This window comes from Charadrius vociferus, unplaced genomic scaffold, assembly GCF_000708025.1.
Source record: "Charadrius vociferus isolate BGI_N301 unplaced genomic scaffold, ASM70802v2 scaffold525, whole genome shotgun sequence".
Lineage (NCBI taxonomy): Eukaryota > Metazoa > Chordata > Aves > Charadriiformes > Charadriidae > Charadrius > Charadrius vociferus.
Window position 1 is genome coordinate 123,832 of NW_009648535.1, and position 18,247 is coordinate 142,078.

The 18,247-nt window shown below is 48.0% G+C and overlaps 1 protein-coding gene across 1 annotated transcript in view; it reads left to right on the top strand.

Moving 5' to 3' along the window:
* The window catches only part of STK11 (serine/threonine kinase 11), a 43,033-nt gene that overhangs the window by 9,707 nt on the left and 15,079 nt on the right, over window positions 1-18,247 (top strand). Inside the window, exons 2-7 of the mRNA XM_009885827.1 lie at window positions 914-997; window positions 4,868-4,957; window positions 6,130-6,262; window positions 6,748-6,884; window positions 7,406-7,533; window positions 15,010-15,067. Of these exons, the coding sequence (XP_009884129.1) occupies window positions 914-997; window positions 4,868-4,957; window positions 6,130-6,262; window positions 6,748-6,884; window positions 7,406-7,533; window positions 15,010-15,067 (630 nt within the window). The remainder of the gene's footprint in view (window positions 1-913; window positions 998-4,867; window positions 4,958-6,129; window positions 6,263-6,747; window positions 6,885-7,405; window positions 7,534-15,009; window positions 15,068-18,247) is intronic.

The following is an 18,247-nucleotide window of genomic DNA, read 5'->3' on the forward strand; positions in this document are numbered from 1 at the left end:
TTCAGTTCCAGCCATAGCTTTCCTCTGCCAGCGCTAGCTTTACCTGGGAACGGCGAGGTGGGTGCCCAGGGCCATGGGGAAGGACACGAGCCGAGAAGGGGACCACAGGGGACACTGCAGACCCCTCTTGTATGGGGGAGGTGGGGGGAGGAGGAGGAGGAGGGTTGGTTGCCGCACCAGGCTCTTGCAGGGCCAGTGTCGCCCGTGGAGGCAGGGGCTTTGCGGAGGGTGTCCTCAGGCTGCTTTCTCTTCGCAGCTGGTGTCTGAGGGTCCAGCAGGATCTCACCAGGAGTGGTTTTCCCTGGGTTGGCTCAGCTTGATGCTCTTCTTCTGATGGAGCTTGCCATTGTCTTATTCCTGCTCACTCCGAATGGGGCCGTTCGGCTGTCGGCCGGTCGAATAGCTCGAGGGGAGCACTGCACAGGTTTTATGGGTAAAACCGGAATAAAGCTTACACTGGAGTGCAGAATAAAACTTTCTATTAGCAGAAGTAATACCCTGCATGGAACGTCACCAAAGTGTTGGCACAGGGCATTCTTGTGACCAGTTTCATGTGTGGCACAAAGGCAGGTTGCTCCTTGAGAGTAGTCCTCCTGCTGTTGTTTACCAATGGACTAAAATTCCTGCCCAGGGAAGACCGACTGGCTGTGTAGTGTCCACTGAAAGGGCACTTGTTCATAGTCCTCGTCGGTGACCAGTAAGTATTTTCATGGTCTAACCTTGGACTAATGAATTCAAGAACACACAAGGCCTTCTGTCAAACAGCATGCGTAAGTAGTGGTAGGTGAAGCAGCTTGGACTAACGTGGTTTGAAGTGCCTTTAAAATCCATGTGATTTAGAAAACATTAATTTCATGCTATACTAAGGAAACGGGCTTTTTAAACTTAACTTTTTCCTTTTCTCTTCCTGCAGGGAAATTCAGCTCCTGCGACGATTACGGCACAAAAATGTTATCCAGTTGGTAGATGTGTTATACAATGAAGAGAAGCAGAAAATATATCCTTTTTTCATGCAGTTGTTAATAAGGTTTGAATTCCTGTTGTTCCCTGGTATAGTGCTGAATCATTATAGTTCTGCTTTTGTTAAGGCCCTTTTGAATGTTTCTTAAGCTTAAAATTGCTTTCACTGGTATTAAACATGCTGCATGTCTGGAATACTTTCCACACGAGTACATTTTCTTAAGTTTCCCAGCTTCCCAGTTAGGAAATGAAATATTGTCCCCAGGTTACAGATGCAGGGCTGGGGTGGGGAGAACTGACCCTCGAGTACTGTGTTTTATAGCGCGACCTCAGAGATGAAACTCAGCAGCTCAGAGATGAAAAAAGTGCTGTGGGTCCGTTGTTTCCAACCTCCCGCCCTGGCTGTGGTGTGTGTTAGTGCTTTTTTTTTCCCTGAAGATGAACCTTTTATTGTCTATGCTATGTGAAATCAATTTTTGTAATGCTTTTTCCTTTAAGTCCTTGGCAACGGGTTAGGTATTTTTTCTTTCCATCCGAAGAAAAAAATCTGCTCGTTTGCTGGCATCCGGTGCCTGCAGCTCTCCCTCCCGTCGGAGGGTCTGTACTGCTGCAGCGCTGCCTTTCCCGGGGCGGCCGGTCTGCCTTGCTGCTGGTTACCCGTAACAAGCCCAGATGAGCTCCCGAGCCTGCCCAAGGCGCCTCTGGTCTGTTGTTTGTGTGAAAGTCCCTTGTGGTAGTGCTTTAAGTGACCCAAAGCTTGTAACAGTCGTGAGAGATTGAGAACGCGCTGCTCCTGGGATCTACAGCCCGGCTTCCTGAGAGTCAACCGTTCCATTCTTGAACCAAAGCTGTGGCTTGTGATCTCGGTGCGTCTTTCAGACGTGAACATGTTACTCCAGTGCACTGTGTCCCCCAAGCACGCACAGCCACTAACCGCCGCGATTACACGCCTTAACTTGCGAGTGAGCAGCTGGATTTCTAACGAGTCTGCCACACTTAACGTGCACTTTGACTTCAACCAGTTTGTAAGTTTATTGAGCTGATCTGCTGGAGTACATGTTATAAATGGGTGCTTTTATTTTTGACAGTGTTTTCTAAATACTGTCTTCCAATTACAGTACTTCAGAAAATGGGTAATTTAATTGTGTGCTTTAATTAGAACAAATATTCTGCCACCAAATCATTAGTATAGAAAAAGCATGACGATTTTTGCTTGTGTTTTGTAGCCTTAACAGACTGAAGGGATTGCAATTCAATTACTGCCTATAGAAAGATAGCGTTTAATTAATAAGAAGCTGGGCTGCTGAAGGAGAAGCATGGGGAAAAAGAGCCCGAGAGAGACCTCGTGTGTTGGTAACAGGTGATGACAACCCAAAATGGTCATTCAGAAACGTGACCTCTCGCAGCCAGGAAGGATGTTCCTTGCTTTACTTTCTCAACAGTAGTGTTTGAAAAAGAACACATTGTTTTTCAGTACTTTCCCCTTGCAAGTATAGGCTGATTTCACTATTTTTATCTCTTTCTACGCTTTTAGAATGTTTATTTCTCTAAGTGCTTACTCTGTGCACGTGAGTGGCAATAACTGGAGAAGTTTGTTGTGTCACTGGGGCTGGGAGCAGGAACTCATCCACGGTCATGTTCTTGCTTAACCTTTCTCCAGCTTCTCCTTGGCACTGCCGGTGCCTGTGCAGCATGTCTGAGGATGTGGCAGTACAAACGCTTGTGCAGCCGCATGGTAAACAGGTTTGGGAACAGATCCAGCTGAAAAGTAACTTTCTCTTTTGGGCTGCCTTCTCTGTAGGTCGGGTCCCGTACTCATCTCGCTCTGTAGCCGTGCACATGCCCGTACTGGTGCCTTACAGGACGCAATGCCAGATGGAAGTTGAGTGGGGTATAGGGGCGGGATGTCAACTTCCCCCTCACTAATAAAAAGAAAGTCCTCATTTCCAGAATGACCATTGTGGCATTTGAAATTGGGTTGTGGACGAAGGAAGGATTCTGTTCTCACCTGGGTTTTCTCTTGCTGATGGAAGCGAACTGCAGGCTTCGGCGATGTTTATGCTTGGGAAGATAGTGTTTTAACAACGTACCTGCCTAGTCAAAGCCTTCAATGATTTTCTTGGGCAAAGGGAAAGCTGTGACGACTGGATTAAAAATATCAACTACGCTTAGTGTTTAATGGGCTGCTTTGATGACCTGCTGTGGCTGGGAATGCAGAGCGGGTGATGAATGGAGAACTAATCCAGGCAGAAAATAAACCCAGTTCAATAAGCAGCGTCCCAGCTGGCACCCTCTCTGACAGCTTCTGTTACCAGTGTGTGCGGTTGTGCGTGGGAGCAGAACCCTATTGATTAGAAGAATTGAGAGCCTCAGTCTTCTTGGGGCACCTGTAATAGATCTGCTCCAGCCTGAAAGTTTGTGCTCTAATCTGGCTGATCAACCAGAGAGGGATCAGTTACAAAAGAAGGGGTGAAAAACAGTCTGGCAGCTAATGAAACCGAAACCAGGCTGTCCTCTGTAGATGAGAACGAGCGCTGGGTTTTGCTTCCCGGGAGCTAGTCTGTATAATCTACTGTTAGTATTATTCTCTTGAAGGTGGGAGAGTTGATGTCTTCCACATCACTGTGATATAAGTAGTTCACGGATTTCTTCCAGAGTAAGAAGCGGTAGGAATGAATTTTGGGAGCTCTTCCTGCTATTCTTGCTTCTACTGACTGACTGGGTGGCATTGTGCCCGTCTTAAAATCTTACAGTATTTTAATGTCCCTCTGAAGAGCAGCTCGTATGGGGAATGTAGCACTAATTTAATGAGTTTGCGCAGTGTTTTGAGCTCCTGGATAGAATGTGCTGCAAAAGGGCAACACAATCTCTAGCACAGATCCCACTTAAAGCACAGGTCATCCCTTTAGCCGCTCCTGCCTCAAGAGTTAAGGTGGCATCCTGGGACATAAGCAACTTATTTTAGGCTTAGGCTAAGAAGGCATCTGCCAGGAATAATTAGAGTGACCAAAGAAAAGCTTTGTTACTGGAGAACCTGGGCCACCCGACAGTGCTTTTTCTCTGCTCTTTATCTTGAAGGTGCACTCCCTTGGCAAAGCCACCAGATGTCTCAGGGTCTGTTCGTGCAAGCCCCTCGCGAGGAGAGGAGGAAACCAGAGGCAATTACTGCTTTAGGCACTTGTGTAGTTTCCATTGTTTGGCCCCAACGTTAAAGCTTGAGGAGATGAAAACCAGAATATGCTGCAAGGGAACAAATGCTAAAAAGTGCCACCAGTCCTTGGCATTCTGTCATCACTTTTTTTTTAACCCATGCAGTTTCAAAAAAGCTTTCCAGCTGTCTAGGGATCCTTTCTCCTGCTACTGAAATACTGCCGTGGGGATGGGGGGGTAGGCAGCGGCTGTAAGTACTGCATACAGCTGTACTGGTTTGGGACAGGAAATTAAGAATAATAGAAACTTTGGCGAAGGTGATGGGCGCTGACACTGGCGTCAAGTGCAGAGCAGCCAGGCTACTGGAGAATATGCTGCAGCCTACAGCTCTTCTGCCAGGGGGGTCCTAACTTTTTGTAGCCGCCTCGGAACATTATCCTGTCTCTGTCATGCTTGTGAGATCTCCAGCTTAGTTTCTGTGGAGTTTGCATCCTGTTTCAGGTCTGAGTTGCAGCTGGTCATTAAGCAGCAGAATCTTCTGGGCGTTCTTTGCCCCCTCCTGTTAGGCAGTTGGAGGAGGGTGGCTTCCTTGGGAGGTGCAGCACAGCTCCGGCTCTGTCTCTCCGCTGCGTGTGTACCAGGGAACAGGACTGCCTGTGCGGCACCTCTCCAGTTGTACTGGAATGGGGCTGCAGTCCTGGCACGGCATTTGCCTGAGAAGTGTTTAACCTTGAAGCTTCCTTAACTCTGCCTTCACGTATATGGTGATGGAGTACTGTGTGTGTGGGATGCAGGAGATGCTGGACAGTGTCCCAGAAAAGAGGTTTCCAGTTTTTCAGGCTCACGGGTAAGTACAGTTCTGTTCCTTAGCTGCCTTAGCCTCTCACCACTGTGGTCTCTTGAATTCAAGAGCATGTTCTACTCTGTTGCTGCGACTGCTGGCTGCACTTTAAAGTAAAACTGGCTTTGTGTAATAACTGCATCTTTTACATCCATTGGAAAAATGAAAAACTGATGAAGTGGTGGCAGGAACAGCCATTAGAATCTGGGAAGAAAAAACATCTTTCTATTGAATCTTCTGTTACTTTTGTTTTGTATCACAAGATACATGACAACCCGTCCTGGCCCCTTTCCTACGGCTCCGACGTTCAGCGAGGATGGCGCAGTGGAGGAATCCACGAGGACTTACCCTGTCTAAATGGGGGCAAGCCATACAGTTCGGTGTCAGAAAAAGGATTAAAGGTCTTTGGATGGATTAAGGATTGGCAATATCCAACATGATCTGTTAGCTTGTTTAGTTAGTAGATAGGATAAGCAGAAGCCCCTTTCACTCTGCAAGTGAAGCAACCTTAGAATCCTGGAAATAGATGCAAGAAGATTGCTGTGTATATCAAATCAGTGCAGACCAGTAACTACAGAATTTTATGGTCATATTTTCATTTTGTTTAAAAAAAGGTGTCTGAGGTTACAGGTAGCCTAAGTGAAATACAGGCACATTGAGTCAGGTGTTATTTCTGGATGTTATGAGATAAAAAACATGCATGTGCAATTGCTGCCGGGCTGCCAGTGTGCAATGCTTGTTATGTTACAGTACTGGCCTGCCCATAGTCTCCGACCGTAAGTACAGCCAAACGCTCCTTTCTGCTGGCTGAAGGAAACGTGTTAGCGTAACTTGGCCTAGACTAAAGCAGGTGTCAGAATTGGCTATCAGGTCTGTGCCAGTGTGGTGCTCAGCTCTTACAAAATACGCAGACTTGTGAAGAGGGCTTTGGTGTGGAGGAGCCCTGGGTCTGAAGTGGTTAGCGCGCTGCTGCAGAGCTCTGCCAGGTAACTTCTGCCTTTGTCGGAAGATTAAGCGCCATTTCTTACACGCCACAGTTCGATCTCAAGGTCCTCATCAAATGTAAATGTATTTCTGACTTGTGTCCAACGACAGCACTCTTTGCTTAATGTATTATCAGTAGTTCATTTAGTCGTACTCTATGGAAGTGCTTGACTTTTGTTCCTCTCTTGCTGCAGGTACTTTTGTCAGCTTATAGACGGCTTAGAATACTTGCACAGCCAAGGGATTGTCCACAAGGATATAAAACCGGGGAACCTCCTGCTAACAACCAATGGGACACTAAAAATATCCGATTTAGGAGTAGCAGAGGTATGTGAGAAGTGCAGCAAAGTTGGGAATGTGGGAAGCGTGACGTTCTAGATTTAGGTCACCTTTGTGGTGTCGATTTATTGCGCATTTAGGCTTTTGTTCTGTTAAACTTGCAGAGTGCTCTAGAGTGACTCTGAGTATTTATTGCAATTGGCAAAATGCTTTTGCTGACAACAGCCTGAAACTTCCATCCGGGAAGTATATAGGGGAAGACATCTTCTTAGACAAACCAAAAGTCTGGTGAAATGGTGATAAACTATGTAACCGTATCCTCCTTATTAGATGAAGACTGTCTTAGCTAGGTAGGAGAGGTGCAAGAACTGTCACTGTTGGCGCGTAGTTGCTGTAGTGGCATGTTCTCATGATATGTAAGTAGATGTTCAGTAGCAGAATTTTCCCCCTTTTTCCCCCAGGTGAAACTTTTCTAACAGTTTACAATTTGTCTGCCTTGAAAGTTTGAAACTAACGGGTCTCTTCTGCTGCAGGCATTGCATCCCTTTGCAGAGGATGACACGTGCAGAACGAGCCAAGGGTCGCCAGCATTCCAGCCACCAGAAATTGCCAATGGCCTTGACACCTTTTCAGGCTTTAAAGTAGACATCTGGTCCGCAGGGGTCACGCTGTAAGTGCCCGTGCAGCATCCAGGCATTGCACTTAAAAAATTACCAAGCCCCCAAATAGCTCGGTTTTGTGCTATCTGCTGTCGTCACTGCTCTTCTCTGTGTCGCTGGGGGGAGCAGGGAGGGTGTATGTGTGTTGATCGCCCCTTTGGATGGGTGTGTGTTCCCCAAAGTGCTTGTAATCCTGAAGAAAGTAATGGTTACTCTCAGTGAGTAACTCTGCCAGCCGTTTCTCAACATCAGAGATGCACAGCTACCGTAATAATAGAAACCACAAATATCTCTAGTATTTATTTTTAAGTTGCTTCCATCCCAGTCTGTCAGGGAGATGTCTTGGTGGTTTTGACTCATGTGAATGAAGAGGCTGCGATAAAGGAAGGCTAAGTTTGAGGAGGCATTCCAAATACTGTCAAATATTCATCTTTTAGTTTCCTCTTGGCTTCTTTTGGTTTACATAGTCACAGAAGTGCTGAGCACCTGCTCTGTGCTTTTTCTCATACAGCTTCTCCTTCTGCCTTTACAGATACAACATTACAACGGGTCTATACCCCTTTGAAGGGGATAATATCTATAAATTATTTGAAAACATCGGGAAAGGTGACTACACAATTCCAGAGGATTGTGGTCCTCCGCTCTCAGACTTGTTGAGAGGTGAGTCTCCCAACTGACTCTCAAGGGATGGGTAAACTCTGTAGGTGCAACAAATGCTCGGCTTGCGTAGTGCCAGGGGCGAGCTTCATTCCACAGATCCTGTGGAGATACGGGATCCTGTTAGGAAGGGAGGTTATGCTTATGAACCTTATGATAAGACTTTGAAAGATCTTTAAAGCTGATGTTTTCCTGAGGTACACTAAACCCTGGATGGGTTGCAGTCACTACTCTTTATAGAACTGGTTTTTACATTGTTTCTTGTGCTCTGGAAAGCTTTTAGACCTAAAGAGAAAGCCCACGAGAGATTAAATTTAAAACGGCATCGTGGCATTGATGTGGGTTTTGCAAGTGAGAACACTCAATTAAATTCCTTGCCCAAGGTTTCTATAACGTGAAATACTGAGTACTCAGGTTCTGCTGTCCTTCCTCATCAGCCTCTGCTCTGAATTTTTTTACTTCAGTCCCCATTGTCGTCTCCTTCCCCCAAAATGTAAAGTCGTAAGGATATTGGAGCAAAGCGCCAGGTGCCTGCTTCCACAGCAGGGCTGCGGTAGAAATAGGAGTAGCGCTTTCTGGGTGGAAGGAGAGGGTTGTGGGTTTCATTTGGGTGGGTTTTTTGTTGCTGTCACTTATTGCAATAGAGGTTTAGTGTTGAACAGTCTCTACTTTTGAAAGCTGAATAGTCAGGGCAGCGGTTGTGCTGTGCCCAGCGGCCAACCTGGCGGTGCCCGTTTGGCAGCAGAGAGGATGCGATTCCAGCGGGTGGGAGGTCCTGGCCGGAGTTCCCGCTGCCACACCGCTGTCGCAGTGCTCCCCAGCCCTCTGCGCGGGTTTGCTCGCTTTTCTTTGTCTTCAGCTGTTTGTGAAAGGTCAGACCTCAAATATGAAATGCTGCTCTCTTCTTTCAAGCTTATTTTTCTGGTTCTTGTGCTTGCCGGGGTCGGGAGGTTAGTGTGGGTGAAGGGCTGTGGGGCACCGAGCAGAGCTCAGGTTCCCTTCCTCCCATCGGCAGGTCTGCTGGTAACACGGGGGTTATCGCTAACTCGGGGGCTGTGTCCCGTGCTGTGTCCTGTCTGTCCGAGCTCTGCCTGCCGCTGCCTCCGCCGGGGCTCCCCTCGGCCCCCCGCCGCCGAGGAGCTGCCAGAGCCCTGCGAGCCCACTCAGAGGAGACTATTTTAGCTTCGCTGGCCCCATGCTGATTATGAAATAAGTTATTTCCATGTGTTTCAAAAAGCATGAACTAGCTTTAACAGCTTTCGGAAAGCATTGCATCAGGCACAGCTTCCAACTGCACTGAGCACAGTTGGTAGCGCGGCCGTTCTGCGGGGACTGACGCGGCTGCCGCTCACAGCCCAGCACTCCTGACGGGTGCGTGTGTCTCACGTCGCGTCCGCCTGCCCCGGGGAACCGTGTCCTGATCTACATGTGGCATTTGATTTGTGAACGCTGGCGCAAAACACAGCCTTTTTTATGAGCTTGGGAATCACCCAAATGGAGTCCATCCCGTGGTCCATCTAGACGGGCCGCCGGTCTCCTGAAGCATCCCACAGAAATCATTTGAGGCTTGTGATGAGCCTCTCAGCTGCACTTAGTGTTGGCCCCCGGGGAAGATGAGTTTGGCGGTTGTTTCTCTTTTCTTGTCCTGGGGATATTGATAGCTTAAAATCTTATGCTTCATTAGCAGAGTAACTCCCTTTTTGGTTCTCTTTCCATCCCCTGGATGAGACCTGGAGTCAGAATCTCCTGCTCTTCCTTCTGCCCCATCTTAAACGGAGGGGCCTTGCACCTGATGCCCTTTGTCCAAAACCGTCCATCTCTCCAGCCTGCGTTGCTTCCTTCATCCTGCCTGCTGTCTCTCTTCACCCCTTCTGTGTTTGAACACTAGAGATGCAAGTCGAGCACGTTTGGCAGGCGGAGGAGTTGCCCAGGGGAGATGTCTGTGTCTCTCAAATTGGACCCTTTCTTCCAGGGAGGTGGGAAGCCCTAAGGATTTCTTTTTCTGTTCTCCCTCCGTCCCACCTGAGAACACTCTCCCAGCCCTCATCCTGTTGCATGCACTCGTTACACCCTAAAAGCTGGCAAGAACTCCTGATGTTATCCTTGTTTGGCTTGACACGCTTTGATTTTTCTGGTGGACCTGAGGGGACTGAATTACGGAGTGGGACTGCCCCGGGTCCCTCGGCGCGGCGGAGGCCTGAGCATCCCCACAGCCCAGCAGAGAGCAAGGCTGAGCTACGTGGTGCTACTACGTAGCTATGGTGATGAAACCCGAATGCTTTATTTAGTTCATGCTTTTGCTCCAGAACATCTGCATTTCCTGGTAGGTGCGTGCTCCTCCTGCGGCAGGTTGAAGCTGAATCAAAAGCCTGCACATCAGATGCTGTCAATGGCTGGCTGATGCTTTTATATGAGCAGTGCAGACACCCACAGCTCGGCTCTATCTCACTAGAGACTTTGTTTCGCCTTTGCATTGCTTTTAAAAGACTCTTAAAGCACTCTGCAGTGCTGCAAGCATTTGTTCTGGTTTTATTGTAAGGAAGAATTCAGTGTGCTGCAAAGTGCTTGTTTCCTCTGTGGCTCTAAGTGCTGTGGTGACCACAGTACCGGTCTGGCTGTGAAGCAAACTCTAGAATACGCTTTTTTTTTTTAAGTTGTTTTTTTTCCCTGTTCTTCTGTTGACTACTTTTTTAAATGTGTTTTTTACTCTCCCCCCTCCTTGACCTTGTTTTTTATTTCTTTGTTCCTCTTTCCAGATGAAGCAGAATTTTAGAGGACTTAAAGCTTCTGTGATATTTGAACTGTAAAGAGACTTGCATGACAGTGTATTTCAACAGATTAGTTGGGATGCTGCTCCTCTTTTTGTCTCCCTAATCAGGGATGAAGCTTTATTTATACTCTTCACTGGTGGAAAAGAGAAGGGCTAGCACTGTTCTGGCCTCTGTGGGTACAGTCAGTAAAGATGTGTCAGAGTGGAAAAAGCATTTATAAATAGCTTTAAGGTTCTTCTGTCACCATCTGCACATGACTTATCAACTTGTGTGCAGTTTGCTTCTGGACAAGAAAAATGCACAAGGTCAGCTTTTCTCTCTCCTTTTCTAATATACTTTTACCGAAAGAGAAAGCTTTGAGACTGCAGTCTCTGCGTTAAGCATATGGATTTCTTTCCAGGCTCTGCTACAGACTCTACGACCAGGCACGAGTTGGTTAGTTCCTCAGCGTTTTGGTTTCTCGCGTCTGTATCACTGCCGTGACCTTTCGGTACAGGGATGGTGAGAGGATGTGCATCCTGGTGACAGTGGGATGCTTTAATTGTGTAGTGGCAGGGAGTCCCCGGCGCCCACAGCCAGGCAGGCTGGTGGCTGTCACCCGGCCAGCGGCGAGTCTTCCGCGTGTGTTTGATCAAAGGCTCGAGGTTTGCCTGCAGAGGGAGTTCATGGTCAGAACGCCCAGCTGTGCTTGGGGAGGATGAAGGAGAGGGGAGAAGTCCTGTCTCATTTTACAGATTGGACTTACACCGGTTTTATATGGGTTGTTTTAAACGTTGATATGAGTTGGAGGCTGAAGTAAAATCCAGGCTGAGTTCGCTGACTCCCGCTGCCGGATTTCTTCCTGCTTCTCAAATGACACACCTAAGATTGTGCTGTCTGCTAAAAACTAGATGTTCTACCCCGTGATACAGTGCTGTGTTTGTTCAGGATTATTGGAGTGTGTGGGCTGGAGTCTGTAAGGAGCTCAAGACAGGTTCGTAGTCTCCAGTTTCCGGATTGCCACTTGACATAATCTGAAAAGGGGTCTGAGAGTGCCACTGTGCCGCGATGGGCACAGTACGCCATGTATGGGCACCGCGAATCCTTCTGAAATACCGTGGGAGCAGAGGTTTGCGAGTCAGGCGTCCTCCTGAGGAATCGCCCTGTTCCAATGTGTCTCATCTCTGCTCGCGGATAAACTGCGTGGAAATCTTTACCGTAAATGGTAGAGAGTATGTGTGGTTCCTGTGGGCAGACGCTCTTAGATGACTTGACTGGTGAATAGTACATGATGTTTTGCCTTGATGAAGTCTCCTTTCGGTACAGGACCTCAGCCACAGAGCTGCCGTGAGTGACTCAGAGCTGAATGCGTGAATGTACGTTTTCGGTGATTGGACTTTCCATTTTCTTTCAAACATTGCCCAAAATACGGTCTGTTTTCATTAAAGTAAATATTCTTTTTTCTCAATTATCTTCTTTATGCCTTTTCATTGCTTGAGAACCATGCAGCGCTCTGCGCCATAGCTATTTGTAACTGGTGCTGTTGCGCCTCTTTTAATAACTTATCGGGGAACTTTATCCTCTGCGTGTACCAGTTTTATCTGGTAAACGCCTTAAATTTCTCTGTGAGCCTTGTCATTCCTTAAACAGTATTTGGATTGCTGCATGTTTATTTTTCCCTTTGGTCAGAGCGAGCTGCTTATGAGGGTGCTCCAGCTCCTCTTCTGCAGTGCCCTGGTGAAGCTCATCCCAAAGTGAACGCGCAGGAGCCGCGAGACAGTCCCACTGCACTTCGGATTTCTGTGAAGAGTTTCTAGTGGTGTCTGCTTGGATGTGCAGAAGTTTATTCTGAACTCGATGATAGCAAGCTGGATTCCAAAACCACTTTGAAATGTAGTCTTTAAATGGGGGGGGTGGGGGTGTCCTGACTTACCTGTTCCTGTTTACATGAATAAGATAACCCAGGCAGCACATGCTTTGATGTCCCCTAGACTTCATCTAAGATCTCTTTGCAGTCCTATTTCTTTTTTTTTCTTTTTTTTTAAAAAGCCAACATGTGGGCAGCTCAGCTGTGAAACTAATGTCTAATAATCTTATTAATAGGTCATTTAATTAGGTGGGGGATTTTTTTCTCTGAACGACCTTCCCAACTTGTTTTCCAGTTATTACTTCTTTTCTTGTAAGGTGAGGAGAAATAATGTCTGAACATGAGAAAAGCCCTTTACTGCAAAGATGGGTGAGCACTGGCACAGGCTGCAGAGCAGGGTTGTAGAGTTTCCGTCCTCAGAGGTGTTGGAAACACAACTGGTCGCAGTCCTGGGCAAGCTGAGTCTGCTTTGAGCAAGAGGGTTGCGCTAGGTGATCCCCAGAGGTCGCTTCCAGCCTCAGCTGCTCCGGGATTCCGAGAAGGCTGCAGGGTCGGCTACGGACACACGCTGGAGTACAGAAGAAAGGAGGAACGCACGTTGCAAGGACCCTTGTGGAGAAAGTCCCTGATAAAGGCTGTGTTCAGTGTTAAACTGATAATTATTTTTTTTAAATGTAAGGCAGTTTGTTTTCTAGTACCCACTGGAAAAAGGAGAGTTTTCTCCAGCATCAGTTCACTAGCAATGGCTAAGGTGAGGAAACAGCTTGGAGTTAGCCCTGCAGAAACACCCAAATGTTGTGTTACAAGCGTTGCAGCACTTTGCAGGACAGCAAGGTTCAGGATCAGATCCCTTCTCTGGTGAAGACGGTTCAACCGTATCTTCCCTTCGCTCGCCCTCGCTGTGAGACCATCTCAAAATACACTTCCAGTGGTGGTCCTCAGTAGCAGACCTCGCAGCTGAGCCCTTCAGCTTCTGGCATTCTCTCTGGCATTAGTCACCTCCTGCCACGTGTGGTTATGGTCAGTGGCTGCAGCCTGGGCTGTTCGTTTGTAGGGCTTTAACCTGTTCAGGGGAGAAGCTACCAGAGAGAAGGAACTGCTCTCAAGGTTTAGAGCTCTTGAGCAGGGAGCTGTTGCTGTAGCTCCAGTCAAGCTCAGCCATGTCACTCTAGTATAGCTGGATGGTGGGTTTCATGGTCTCGGCAAGGCAAGCATAAGTTTCCGGTGTGCTCTGCCTAAAGCGCTCTGGAGAGCTGGGCTCTGAAGACTCCGGTGCCTTGAGTTCATGAGGCCAGATGCCCGTGATGCACTTGACCTTCTCTAACCTGGAGACGTCTTCCTGAGTTTCTGTAACCTACTTCGTAGTGATGTCATGTGGATCAGTAGTGACCCCATCTGCCGTAAAGCTATTAGTGCTGTCATCAGCACCGATAAACCTTTACAAATTGCCACGGCAAACTGTATTTTGGTTTCTGGGGGGAAAATAACTTCAGTCCTTCGGTGCTATACCTTTATATTCATTACTGTTAGTAATGTGACACAAACTGAACTGACAAGGAAGATGTTCTGGATCAGCTTTTGTTATCGCTTGTGCTGTTGGTGATTTATCTCTTCCGTTACCTTTGTTCAGCAGTACTGCAGAAACTTGTCTGCGCGGCCCTTGCAACTTCCTACTTGAACTACAATGTCTCTTTCCAGACCTCCCTTCCTAAGTGTCCATCCAACTCTATCTCCTGTCCCGGTGTTTTCACTGTGTCCTTGTGCTGGCTCTCCCCAGCCTCTGCACCGTTTGCGCCTTGTCCTGACTTTCTTAACTCCTGTTTGACGGTCTGTTCTGCTCCCCAGCCTTTCTTTTCTTCTGGTTGCTGGAGGCAGGGTCCTCCCGTTCTCTCGCCTCTTTCCAAAACCTTACTCTTGGTGCTACCTGTGCAAGACTCGACAGCACGAGTGCTTCAAGTCAACAAGGGGGTATCATCCAGTTAAAGCAAAACTCCTCGTAACGGATGGATTGAGACTTTGTTAACATTCATTGGGTGAATATATTCTTGGAACCTTCATTGGAGAATATCTTGGATGCTGCTGGCTGAGACCTGTTGGGTCCCTCAGGCTAGTTTCTGAAGAATATGGCAAAATGTGCTCCTTCCCTTCTGTTGAGTTGTGAAGCTTTCTAAAGACAGTGGCGCAGAGCGGGCATCTTGTGAGTCTGTTTAAGGAATCCACCTCCCTCTCTCCTAAAGACAATGCAGATGAGCTACTTTTCCTCTCCCCGCTCTTCTCACCCCACCCCAGCTGATGAGGCCAGAAACCAAACTCCTGGCTTGGGCAAAAGGATGGACAGTAGGATTTTTGTTTGTTTGTTTTTGTCAGTTCTCCCCAGCTTTACTTCCAGAATAGAATTTCACTAGACTAGAGTTTCTGGGATGCTGAGCACCTGGATATATGCTATGCCTGAGGCTTTGGCTCTTCCATGGAGAAAGTTCAGTAGCATTATCTGTGAAATGCAAAGTCTTGATGTTCTTTGCCTGGAGACATGCTCGGACATACAATCCAGGGCTGCACAAGCCTCTGTCCCCGCAGTGTGGAGGAGGGAAAGGTCATATCCACTTTGCAGGTGGGGAAACTGAGGAACAGACTTGATCAGGTAGTCAGCAATGGAGTTGGGATTTTGTGCTGAGCTTCCTGTGGCCGATGCAGCAGATTCTTCCTGGAGGTAAAGGCTCCCGAGGCTGCCGTGAGGACTGGACGTGCCAGTCACTGCTGGGGGCGGGAGGTGGGAGGGAAGGGTAGAGCTTTATGCCTCCTGTCTTCAACTTGGCTGAGAGCATCTGTGATCACACCTGGACTTTTTTTCCTTCTTTTCAGGGATGCTTGAATACGACCCAGCCAAGAGATTTTCAATACAGCAGATAAGGCAGCACAAGTGAGTGTTCAGCTTCTTCCTATTAGTCATTCTCTTTCTGCTTCTTATGCTAATGTACCTGTGCTATTGCTCTCAACTCATTTTTCCTTTTGACAGCAGACACATGGAAGTCGCTAGATATCCTTCCTCCAGCTCTGCTGGAGCTCTGGCAACCTCTACTTGGCTTTTTTCCTCCTATTAGAGCATCCGGTTAAAGCATTTGAATTGCTAACCGGTAAATAATGAATATGTTGAAAATATGTTTCTAGCGTGACTGGTTCTTGGTAATTAAGGGTTCTGGATAATTTTTTTCGGAGGTCAGCTAGTGCCAGTGGAGCAGAAGAACAGGGGATCCTTAAAGCTGGGTTATCGAACTAGGACTGTTTAGTAATGTGTGTTAGTTCTGCTTTTCTGGACAGTCTGGTGACAGAAATATCCCTTGGTATTTGCTCCATATGGAATCAGTATGTGGAGAAGCGTTCCAGGACAATAGGAAATTTTTTTCTTTCTCTTTAATGTCATACTCCTCCCTCCCCCATATCCTCCCCCTTTATCCTTGCCATTGTTGGGGGGGGGGGGAAGGCCCCGTTATCTCTGAGGGTTTTTTTTTTTTTAAAGGATCTGTTTGAACATGCTGCCTCTGAGCAGAGATTTCCTGGGCGGATAAAAGTACAAGAACAAAAAGCATCATAAGGATGCTTCATCGCGGAGGCTGCATTAGCTTATCTCCTATTTGAATAGGAAGTGCTTCTGAGGACACGCAGAGCTGCCTGCTGGACCGCAGCTGCGCGGCAGAGGTCCTGCCTACGAGCTTGCCCAGAAAGCTTTCGGGAACCTTGTAAAAACAAGGCTCTGATCCTGGAAGGTGATGGGCCTGCTTTGTGTTGCCTGCAGGCAGGAAGAGCACTATTTTCGTGTTCTGTCTGGAAAAAAAGCAGCAGTGGTAGCCATGTGCTGTCAGATGATGATCCCTGGTAGATGTTATGGCATGGGAGGCATCTGCAGGAGCCACAGAACAAAACCTGACAGGCTTGAACTGCACTGGTGTTCTGCAGAGGAGCAACTGCGACCTACCCCTGGCGAAGATCAAAGGCTGGGGAGGCAGGTCTTATGTAGCTGCCTGGTCAATTAATTAAGCAGTCGGGCTCTCTTTTAATAGTAGCCAAGCACTGTGCATTGGTTGTTTCACTGGGTCTGGGAGACGATAGGAGCAGGCGTTTGCTTTTCAAGACTGCCTTTCCCCACGCACATGCCTCCCAGTGATGGTGGGCCATAAAGGGGACTGCTCGGGGCTGGGCTCTGAGACGCTGCGTGGCATTTAAAGCAGCGTATAGAGCTGGTCTTCCAAACAATAGCTCCTGCTGTTGCTGACTGTCCTCCTCTACCACTGAGGACTAGGGCGCTTCAAGCTAGACAGCAAAGCACTGTATGCTCTTGTGGTTGGTAATGAAGTAGTTCTCCTGTCCGTTACAGCTGGTCCTGGGGTGGTGACCAGCGTGCCGCGCAGTCAAACCCATGCTTTGTCGGAACGCGCTGCAAAGCAGCATGGCAGGAATTAAGTCTATGGAGTACATTAGTAGGTGTTGAGAAATGCACTGAAAGCACTTTCTTTCCTATCAGTGCTGTGGGTCCAAGGGCGGCAGGGAACCACCCCGAAGCTTGGGGCAGTGTCGTTGGTTCTCCTGTGTCACTATCTGCTAGGTATTTGAGCTAGTTATCCAGCGCTCTATACTTGATTTTATACTTCTCCCATGTGGCAGTGAGTTTTTGCGTCAGCTTTGCCCAGCTGGAAGCAAAGAGGTTTCTCTAGAGACCCTGCCTGTAGTTAGAAAGCCGGAGAAACTGGAGCAGGCTTGTGGCACGGGGGGCAGCCGCAAATCTCCCATGCTCTGTAGGCACAGCCTGCCCTCTAATTGCGCACAGCTGCTGGTGGGGAGGCTTTTCATCTCATGGCACTGAGAGGGGCTGAAGAAAGACTCTACCTGCAAGCACAGGAGCATTTCCGAGGCTTAGTCTCTTATTAGTTTTCTGTGAGCTTAGCCAGTGCTTCTTAACAGGCTTTTCTCCCCTATTAGTAATTGCCTCCTTCCTCCTGCTGTGGCATCCTAGTAATTACATCAAGCACAGCAGAGCTTGCAGCGTTGGGCTTTGGATGTGTCTGTCCATCTCCTTTTTGTGGAGTAGCATTGTGCTAAAGAATCCAGTGTTTGGTTGTCCTGGGTTTTCTTTAAATAGAAGAGCAGCTCAGCCCTTACGCTGAACCTGACCCTGTTTTTTCTAAAAAATTGAACAAAGCAATCGGAAGGACGGCAGGTAGCCATTCAGATACTGTCGGAGGGTTTTTAGAAAGCATTTTAGTAAGAAAAGATTTGATTTCTAGAATCCTTAGATTTCTAGTGTGTGGGGGAGTAATAGTCATTAATGATTGTGGGTTTCTCTACACTCCTCCCACAAAAGCATGTGTTGAGGCACAGGAACCAGACTATGGAAACATCAAGCGACTTACCCGGGCTGCCCTGCTGAGATGGGTACTGGCTCAAACCAGACTTACCCGGTGCCTCTCCGAGCTGCTGGAAGTCTCTCCTTTTATGTCGTTGAGCTGACGTTGCTGGTGACTCGCTCATACGGACAGTCGAGATTGTCAAAGTGCACTGAAAATCAACAGGAATAGCCCCCATGTCCCAGGCAGCATTTTTTGCATTGGGGCCAAACGCTGCTAGAGCAGCTCGTGTCAGCACGATGGGAAGGGGACGTGTTCCCCTGTCCCATGGGGAAGGGTGATCCCAAGGGAAGCGTCACGGCCATGCGGAGCTGGGTGCTCAGGATCCATCCAGAGCCAACAATTCACCTTCCACAAAGTGATGTTTCCCGCCCTGGTGGCGGGATCAAGGATAAAAGGCTTAGTCGGTGGGGCAGGGGAAACACTGGAAGTGTTGGGTGTCGCTCCGTGAAGCAGCAGAGCTGCGGGAGGCAGCGAAGGCAGCCAGGCACGTGTTTATTGCCCAGGGATGGTAATTCTGCCATTCCTCCCTTTATTCTTGTCAGCTACTCCAAATGTTTCCTCCCCAGAGTGGCAGCCCTGTCTGAAGAACGCTGTAGGCAGTCTGCTTAGTTTTATCCCTGCCAGCTGCCTTCCTCCTTCACCTCTGCAGCACACTCTTGCATCAAACTCATGTTTCTGCACTTTTTTTTAATTCAGCA